At 31.9% G+C, this 9,618-nt stretch overlaps 2 protein-coding genes across 2 annotated transcripts; both read left to right on the forward strand.

Annotated features, from left to right (window-relative positions):
* Positions 1-4,456: 4,456 nt before the first annotated feature.
* On the forward strand, positions 4,457-6,110 carry LOC110607945 (cytochrome b561 and DOMON domain-containing protein At5g47530). The gene is made up of 3 exons (XM_021747119.2): positions 4,457-5,125; positions 5,220-5,474; positions 5,635-6,110. Exons 1-3 carry the CDS (start codon positions 4,514-4,516, stop codon positions 5,926-5,928), a joined length of 1,161 nt encoding a protein of 386 aa, XP_021602811.2. The 5' UTR covers positions 4,457-4,513; the 3' UTR covers positions 5,929-6,110.
* A 1,620-nt stretch (positions 6,111-7,730) lies between these two features.
* LOC110607952 (cytochrome b561 and DOMON domain-containing protein At5g47530) lies at positions 7,731-8,704 on the forward strand. Its single transcript, XM_021747129.2, has one exon. The coding sequence runs from the start codon at positions 7,923-7,925 to the stop codon at positions 8,484-8,486; it is 564 nt and encodes a 187-aa protein (XP_021602821.1). The 5' UTR covers positions 7,731-7,922; the 3' UTR covers positions 8,487-8,704.
* Positions 8,705-9,618: the final 914 nt, after the last annotated feature.

Here is a 9,618-nt window from a genome sequence, read left to right on the forward strand (position 1 = left end):
AAACATATTCATTGATCAAAGCATATAATGTCATACTATATCAAGAAGAAGAGATGGAGGATATATACTCCATTCACACATAGAAATAATAGCGATGGATTCAGAAATTTTATTTAGGGAGCCAATTTTAATGAATGATTAATAAAATAAAATATATAAAATAAATATACATTCAAAAAATTTATAAAAAAATTAATAAAATTATATAATTAAATTATAATTTATTTATTTATTAAAATATATTAATAACTTCATTTTTAATATTTATAAATATATTTTTCAATATAATTCAACAATCAACCCATCAATAGTTTACTCTTATTCCATTAAGAAATTGACTTTTAATAATATTTTTTGTAAAAAAAAAAACTCTTTCTATTTTATTTTTATAATAATTGTGACATGCAAACCCATAAAAAAATAATAATGATAAAGTAATATAAAAATTTAATATAATATTTTCTATATTTTTTTAAATTAAATTATCTGATCCATTAACTATAAAAATAATATTTTTATTTCATTTTTTCTAAATTTAAATAATCTAACATATTATTTATAAAAATAATATTTGATTTATATTTAAGTATTTTTAAATTTAAATTATCCAACTTATTATGCATAAAATTTATATTTTTTAAAATTAAATTATTTTTTAAATTTAAATAGTCCATAAAACTCATTAATTAATAAAAAATTACTCATAAAAAACTTTTATTTATAAAAATTTAAAATTTATTTCTCTAAATTTAAATAGCTTAATAAATAATTTCACTTATATAAATAAATTAAAAATAAGTAAGATAATTACTTCTTAATAATAAAAATAACATATAAAATTAAATTACACAATGAATGAAAAAAAATTACGTATTAAAGTTAAAATGTTAAAAATGAAAAATAAATTTTTTGATTAGAAAAAATAGAGAATGGGAGTCACAAAATAAAATGAACAATTAAAATTAGATTAATTAAATAATATTGAAGACAGATAAGAATTTATTTAATAAAAAAATACATTTAATTTTATGAAATATAAAATATTTTAATTGGATAATTTTAAAATAAAAATTAATTAATAAATTTTTTAAATATACATGAATCTAATAGTAATTTTTTTGCTATACGTAAGACTACCTAAATACCTCTATATAATTTAAAAATTTTTAGAGGACAATCTTTCATAAATATGAGCATACTAATTCGCAGATTTCTTAACATGAACTATAGAAGCTTCTACGAGCTCTATTAATAATATTCAAATATCCTACACTAAAAGATCAAAACATAAGCAACCCAGCATAGGGGAAGATATGGCATGAACAAGCATTAAAGCATTGTCTCCCTAACAACATGCTTCAGGTTATGAAATTTCAACCAGTTAAGAGCTTTTCGTGCCACTAATGCTTCTGCCACAAGCGGAAAAATAGTTCGTTCACGTAAAAAACATAATCGTGACATGAATAAAATGACCAAATTCACCCTTTAAAACCCATCCAAACCCATAATCCAATCCATGTGCAGGTATGGCTGCATCAAAATTACATTTAGTCTTATCAGCAGAAGGGGAAGACCATGTGAGAGTTGGACTCTAAGTACTTCCACAAGATTGAGGGGAAAGGATCGTAGACAAACGTTGTGCAAGAGACCATTTCGAATAGAAGGTATTAACAAACTGAATCAACTCAACCGAAGTCCAAGAGGTGTACCTCCAAATAGCATTATTTCTATGATGCTAAATTCCCTAAAGCAGCATAAACCATCATGCAACCTTATCCTCATCATGGCAGAGAAAGAAGGATAATAGCCAACAAGAGACAAAAACAAGATCACTTGGCACCACCACTGTTTCAGAAGCCCATACTTCCAAGGCCCAAAGACATGTAAAGAAAAGATGAGATACAGACTCACCATGCATTTTACAAACTAGACAATGAGTTTGAATATCAACACTCTTTTCATCGGTTGGGAATCAGTTATTTTAATGATTAAATATAATTAACAGTTAGTTCATTAATAACTATAGCTTATATATTTCATGAAAACTTGATGTCCAACATACCCTCATCTCTACTGCTCTCTGTGAATTCACTTAATCCATGGTACACTGGGATAATGCACCACAGGTGCACTCGCCAAGTGCACCGGCGGGTGCACTGGATAATGCACCTGCACTTGGTGCACACTGGATTAACTTAATTTTTTTTAACTTAAATTCTTTTTTTTACTGGATTTCAAAACAATGATATATATAGTTGTGGATTGTGACACAATTCAATTGCAGATCATTAGCAAGATCATAATTTGTGAGAAAAAAAAAAAAGAAAGCAGTTTGCACAATATGAGTTGGGAGATGAAAAAAGTTCTGGTCCCAATCCAACCAAAAGTTGCACAAATTATATTTGATGAAAGTTCTTTTAGCATTTCTCAACAAGGAAAATAGTACAACTATGAGCAGTTACAGGTCAAAAATTGCAGCTAAATTTTGTCAATGACTAAGGCAGCTCGGTGTTTCTTGCTACTAAAAATAATGCTAAAATTAATGAATTCAGCTACTAAATAAAACTATTACTGTTAATAGAAAAACAGAACAGAACAGAACATGAATCAGATAGAAATCAAAAATTTTATAAAAATCAGACACAATATGAATCAGGTAGAACATCGCAAGATTGGAGAACATGATTCAGGCAGAATACGAAGCAGGTAAAACATGAATAAAAAATCAGACAGAACATGAATCAGGAAGAAAATAGCGCTTATGTAGACTTCTGTCAAGAATGGCAAGACTGGAGAGAGAGAGAATGGCTCACTCGTAGACCGTAATGCCGAAAATGGTGCACCTCTCGACTGTGGATGGCGACGGACGGTGAATGGCGATGGCAGTGAAAGATACAGTGGTTACGCAAATTCAGATTTCAGACAGATTTAAATTTTGGGAAAATTACTTCTTAGTCCCTCAGGTTTAACGTAATTAACATTTCTGTCCCTCTATTTTGGCGACCCAACACTTAAGTCCCTCACTTTCTCTTCCGTCCAATTTCGTAGTCCTTCCGTTCATTTAAACCGTTTGGTCAAAGAGTCAAAAGTGAGAGGTGATAATTTTTTCCAGAAATACCCTTCTCTTAATGTGAAATTCCTTTTTTTTTTTTTTCTCTTTCATGCTTTCTCCCGTTGAAGAAGAAGAAGAAGAAGAAGAAGAAGAAGAAGAAGAAGTTGCTGGGTAGGAAGAAGAAGAAAAAGTTGTTGGGTAGGAAGAAGAAGAAGAAGAAGAAGAAGAAGAAGAAAGATTTGCTGGGTAGGAAGAAGAAGAAGAAGAAGAAAAAGTTGCTGGGTAGGAGGAAGAAGAAGAAGAAAGAAGAAGAAGAAGAAGAAGAAGAAGAAGAAAGAAGAAGAAGAAGAAGAAGAAGAAGTTGCTGGGTAGGAAGAAGAAGAAGAAGAAGAAGAAGAAGAAGAAGAAGAAGAAGAAGAAGAGGGTTAATTTTGTCAATTCACGTGTCCCAAACGGCTATTTTGAACGAAAGGACTGCGAAATTGGACGAAAGAGAAAGTGAGGGACTTAAGTGTTGGGTCGCCAAAATAGAGGGACAGAAGTGTTAATTACGTTAAACCTGAGGGACTACAAAGTAATTTTCCCTTAAATTTTTCAAGAACACAATCTAGGGATTTCAAATAGGATATATTGTATTTGAGTTTATAATTCACTAGTGAAAAAAACATTAGATAAAAATATAATAAAATATGTCAGTTAATATTTCATTAACGGATCTGTGATGGATTTTTACGAGCGTATTCTTTATTAACAAAAATACTAACGGTTATGTATCTCCATTAGTGGATAATGTGTTTTTCAGATTCTGTTAGAAATATCAGTTAGTATCACTAATGGATTTCATTATTATTATTACTAAGTTGAATTTCATTAACAACAAACGTTTAATAAGTAAGAAAAAAAATCTATTTTTTGCCCCTAAACTTTAGGGAGATGGTTAATCATGCCCAAATTAAGTTGTTGGATAATTTACCCAAAAATTTTTATTATTCAAGATGAAATTAATTAATTTTTGAAAGAAAAAAGCTTTTTAAAATTTTTAATAATAAAATATAAAATTAATATTTAAAGCTATAAACCTATAATACATTCTTAGGTATCAAAATTAGCTGACTAGGCAATAGGCCAACACCCCAATGGGCTTTCTCGCCTGCTTCGCTGCTTCCACGGGAAACCAGATACCTTTACCTGCAATTTCCTTCTCCTTTTCCAATATTGATTTAAAATTATATAATTTTTTACTCTATTTTTCTACTTATTTTTTTTGTTATTTACCAATTTCCTTCTCCATATTCCAGGCGGAATTGGTCACAGAAACCTGCTTTCCAAGAAGCCTGCTTTTCCTAGTTGAATGCAACTAGGAGACTCCTCTATATATATAATACATCTCAAGTTCTGGATCCCTCAAGCCAAGATCAATCCATAATATCTCTGCAATTGCTATCGCCTTTTTTCACAGCCATGGCGAATTCTTGGGGAACTGTTTTGTTCTCTTGTGCTCTGCTTCTCTCCTTATTTGTTCCATCATCTTTGGCTCAAACATGCAGGGGCCATAGTGTCTCCAGCAATCAATTATTTACTTCCTGCAGCGATCTTCCTGTGTTGAGTTCTTTCCTCTATTGGAATTACCATCCAACGAACCTCACAGCTGATATTGCTTTTCGCAAGACTGGAGCATCCACAAACGGTTGGGTTGCATGGGCTCTCAATCCCAACGGCCAACAGATGGTGGGGTCACAGGCTATTCTGGCTTTTCACAACTCCAGCGGCGTCCCGACTGCTTATACGACCCCAATAACCAGCTTATCCCCGTCTATGCAACCTGGCGATTTGAGTTTTCAGGTCTCCAATCTTAAAGCAGAGTATTCAAATGGCGATATGATAATCTTTGCTACTCTGCATCTTACGAGTAGCCTGATATCGACCAACCAAGTGTGGCAGGAAGGTACCATGAGTGGAACTAGCTTTAATCCTCATGCCATGGATTCAGCAAACAAAGCATCAGTAGGGACCATTAATTTTGAGACTGGAGCAACAGTTGCAGGAACCGTCCGAACAAGCAGTAAGAAGAATGTAAGCAATCAAAGTCAATCAATTTCATTTTAACTGAGTGATAACCAATAAAAGAATGGATTGTAATGGTGGTTTTCTATTGAAAAATTGTCAGGTTCATGGAGTACTAAACGCAGTGAGCTGGGGAATTCTGATGCCAATGGGAATAATGATAGCAAGATACTTGAAGGTGTTCAAGGTAGCAAACCCAGCTTGGTTTTATCTACATGCAGCTTGCCAATCATCTGCATATATCATTGGAGTTGCTGGATGGGGAACTGGTCTTAAACTCGGCAGCGATTCTCCTGGAATCAAATACAGCAAACACAGAAATATTGGCATAACCCTGTTTTGCTTTGCAACTCTTCAGGTAATTAATCTTTTCTTGTTGGTGTTTCTTTTCTTTTTCTTTTTTTTGCCTAAAGAGTCAATCTTTGTGTCTTGTTAAATTCTTTATTTTATCTGCTAGAATATAAGAATAAAACAATTGTTAATGATATCTTTTAACAGAGGAATTAAATGGTGTGCAGGTATTTGCTCTGCTGTTGAGGCCAAAGCCAGATCACAAATACAGATTGTACTGGAACATCTACCACCATTCCATTGGATATGCAACCATCGCCCTTAGCATCATAAACATCTATGAGGGTTTTGACATTTTAGACCCAGAGAAGAAATGGAAAAAGATCTACACTGGAATTATCATATTTTTGGGTGCTGTTGCAGCTCTCCTGGAGGTTTCAACTTGGATCATTGTCCTCAGAAGAAAGAAAACAGACAGCTCCGACAAACATGTCAATGGGACTAATGGATATGGTGCTTAGAACACAATCGATACTCTAGCCTTCTTCCCTCTTGGTTGTTTTTTTTTTCCTTTTCTTTATTATTATTTTTTAGTTTACCCATATCTTTGTATAGGTTATTATTTGTGTTGGAGGTATTTTTGGGGTGATTTAAAAGTAGAGACTGGCTCAGGTGTAGTTTTCTTGTTATATACTCAGATATTCATTCCATTATTCACATTTGTTTACATTCCCTTCCAATATTGTTTCTATTCATTCTTATTATTAATTGATTAACTTTCAAATTAACATTTCATCACAATATTTATAATTATGAAAAAATTTCATATATTATTTTAAATCTGATTGTGTTTGAACTTTTAGAATTGGATAATTCGTATCTCAACTCTTATTTTTTCAATCAAGTATCTAATTAATGAAAAATGAAAAGTTATTTTTTTATAACTCTATTATTAAAATATATTTAAAAAATAATTATTATATTTTTTTTCTGTCAAAAATGGAATTTTTGATCCTAAATTAAATGGTTTGAGTAAACTAAGAATATATTTAATTTTGGATTATTCATTAATGATGGATGGCTGCTAATGTTCCCTGTTTTATTTCTCTACTAAAAATTCATTTGGCCATTTTGCAAAATCCTATTCAACACTCAGCACACTTCTATTTTATCACCTACTTTATTATTTTTATTTTTATTTATCAGACATTCCAACCGTACTCTAATAAATATTTAAATTTTTAAAAAATATATTTTAAATACTTAAATTTTAAAAAAAAAACTTTTAAATATCACTTTAAAATCATGTATTTAAAAAATTACTTTTAAACACAATTTTAAAATCATAAATTTAATCATAAATTTATAAAATTACTTTAAACATAACTTTAAATCATAAATTTAGCAAAATTATATTTAAAAATAACTTTTTTTTTAGATTTAAGTACTTATTAAGTTACGATTAAAATTAAAATGTCTAATAGATAAAAATGTTAAAATTACGAGCATACATGTGACTTGAATAAATTTCCGTAAAAAAAGAGTGGAATATTCCAAAAAATTCAACTGAATTTTCTTTGTCTTTCACATTTGCCTGAATTTTGCTGAGTAAACAAAGAACCAGTCAGCTCTGATGAAATAATCAAATCTTTAACAGCATTTACAGAACAAACAGAATGATAAAATATTCTGCTTCTTCCAGGACTAGCATTATTAGCAGCCATTCTGGACCTAAGGCTGCAAGCCAAAACCACCACATCAGCTCTGATGAAATATTCAAATTTCCCTGCTTCTTTTCCTTGCATATTGTATTTCCTTACAAGTAAAAAACATTTCTTGTCTGCTCTTGACTTGATCTCTTCACCTGAAAGATTTCTTCTTCCTCACTCATCTTATCACATCTACATTTCTCATTTCCTATCTAACACACCAAGTCATGTGCATGTCATGAACTTGTTTTCTGGACAAAACATACTTTATACATCAATCATTAAACAACAAATTCTAGAAAGATACATATCATATGCATTTCTTTCCCTAAACAAAACTGCAAGTTTCCTCCTATTCTCCAGGTGGTTTATCAGATAGTGTCCAATTTCCAGACATGGTATTGTCGAATTTGGATTCGGTTGGAAATGACACTGTTGCAGTATTGGAGAAAACACTTGCAAGAAAATTTTATAAACTCTTCATAGAAAAAGAAGCAAACTTTCATGACTCTGTCATTACAATTAAATCCAACTATACTAACATGGCATGCAAAGGAACATTATAATTAACCAGTCAACAACCATAGACTATCTACTCGAACCCGCACCTATTAAAACGGACTCTAACAAGTGTTATCCCTCACCTATGGAATAGCTCCTGAAAATTCAGTTGCCTGAATCCTGAAAACTTGGTCTCCATCAAGTAATAACAGAAACAGACTTTCTTTGCCAAGCTGCAAACCTTTCTCTCCATTGCCGGCCAGGTGCACAATAGTCTGAGTAAGCCTTTGAACATCAATATCCCTATGGACATAGCCTCCAAACTCACATTGCTGGTTGGCATACTTCTCGCTTTGGTCCTACTCACCCATGCTCAATCATGCTCAAATTTTACCTTTCCAAATAACCAAGTCTTTGATTCCTGCATCGACCTTCCGTCGCTGCAAGCTCAACTCCACTGGAACTACTTTGCCTCCACAAGAAGCATTCACATAGCATACAAAACCAACCAAGCCCCTACGGGATGGATTGCATGGGCAATCAACCCAACCGGAACAGGCATGGTTGGATCACAGGCATTAGTTGCTTTTCAAAATTCTGATGGAAGCATGACTGCTTATCCAACTACAGTAACCAGTATGAACCCATCAATGCAACCTGACACTCTCAGCTTTAAGGTTTCCAACATCTCTGCAACCTATTATAACAATGAGATGACCATCTTTGCTATTGTTGGCCCACTAGAAAATGGAACTACTGTTAATCATGTCTGGCAGGCTGGTGATTCAGTTTCAAATGGCATCCCTCAGGCTCATGCACTTTCAGGACCAAATCTTCAATCCATGGGAAGAATAAGTTTTCTTTCATGATAGAAGCACACAGTGGTAGAGGCCAGAATTCCAGCATGTCTACGCACATGTTCACCCCCCTGTGTCAGTATATCCACAAATATTCAAGAACTCTGGTCAGTTGTTCTGTCATCAACCTCATTATGAGTAAAATGTTTTTTGTCTTTGTAAGCAATATAATAGCTTATGTTCTGTGGATGTGTTTAATTTCAGAATGAATGGGAAAGGAGTTGAGTACCTATTCAATGACTAATGAATAGCTATTCCTCACTTGTGTTTGAAACTTGTAACTCAAAAATTTTACAAAATCTACTGTGTTTAATGTAAGATAGTGAAATTGCTATTCCACATTTAAATTTAAACCCAAGTTATTTGGCAATTATATTTCCATCCTGTTAAAAGCTATTTAGAGGGCAGCTTTGGTGTAGCAGTGAAGTTACTCCATTTTTACATGAAAGTCACAAGTTCAGGCCATAACCTCTGTGTAAAGCAGAGGTAAAATTGCGTACACCAACCCTTCCAGCCCACAAGTGTAAGATGCTTTGTGCAAGGCCACCCTTTTGTTTTTCAAAGCGATTTGTAAACTAAGTTAAACTTGTGCATCTAGAAATCTAAGGATATTCCACATAATAAGAAGTAAGAACACAGCATCAAACATTTCAACCAAGTAGTTTGATCTTAACAATCACATACTTTTACCAATCAATCTAGGGCTACTAAAATAAATAAAAAAAACACTAGACATTTTAATATAGTAGAATTTATTAGAAGTAAATATAAAAGGTTGTTTATATAAATAAAAAATTATTATTTAGTTCCTATAATGTGGTAAAACTAACTAGTTAATTCTTATGTTTGCAAAAGTACACTAAATAGCCCTTGCACTTTTGAAAACTCAACTAAAAGGTCCTTCCTATTAATGTTTAACATTGTTACTGTTAGTTTTGCACTATTACCATTAGCTTCTCTCTCACTTTTTACTGTACATATTAACAATAATAGTGCTAAAACTTAATGGGAGGGGCCTCTTAATACAATTTTCTAAACTAAAAGGACTATTTAGTGTATTTATGAAAACACGGGAACTAACTTATTAGTTTTGTTATACTATAAGGACTAAATAATAATTTTTATTTATATAATTGAGAAGTGA

This window comes from Manihot esculenta, chromosome 12, assembly GCF_001659605.2.
Source record: "Manihot esculenta cultivar AM560-2 chromosome 12, M.esculenta_v8, whole genome shotgun sequence".
Lineage (NCBI taxonomy): Eukaryota > Viridiplantae > Streptophyta > Magnoliopsida > Malpighiales > Euphorbiaceae > Manihot > Manihot esculenta.

Bases quoted from the DNA above. Each gene is read 5' to 3' on its own strand.
- LOC110607945 (XM_021747119.2), top strand. From the start codon at position 4,514: ATGGCGAATTCTTGGGGAACTGTTTTGTTCTCTTGTGCTCTGCTTCTC. The intron at 5,126-5,219 runs GTAAGCAATCAA...AAAAATTGTCAG, and splicing joins GAACAAGCAGTAAGAAGAAT to GTTCATGGAGTACTAAACGC. The intron at 5,475-5,634 runs GTAATTAATCTT...AATGGTGTGCAG, and splicing joins TTTGCTTTGCAACTCTTCAG to GTATTTGCTCTGCTGTTGAG.
- LOC110607952 (XM_021747129.2), top strand. From the start codon at position 7,923: ATGGACATAGCCTCCAAACTCACATTGCTGGTTGGCATACTTCTCGCT.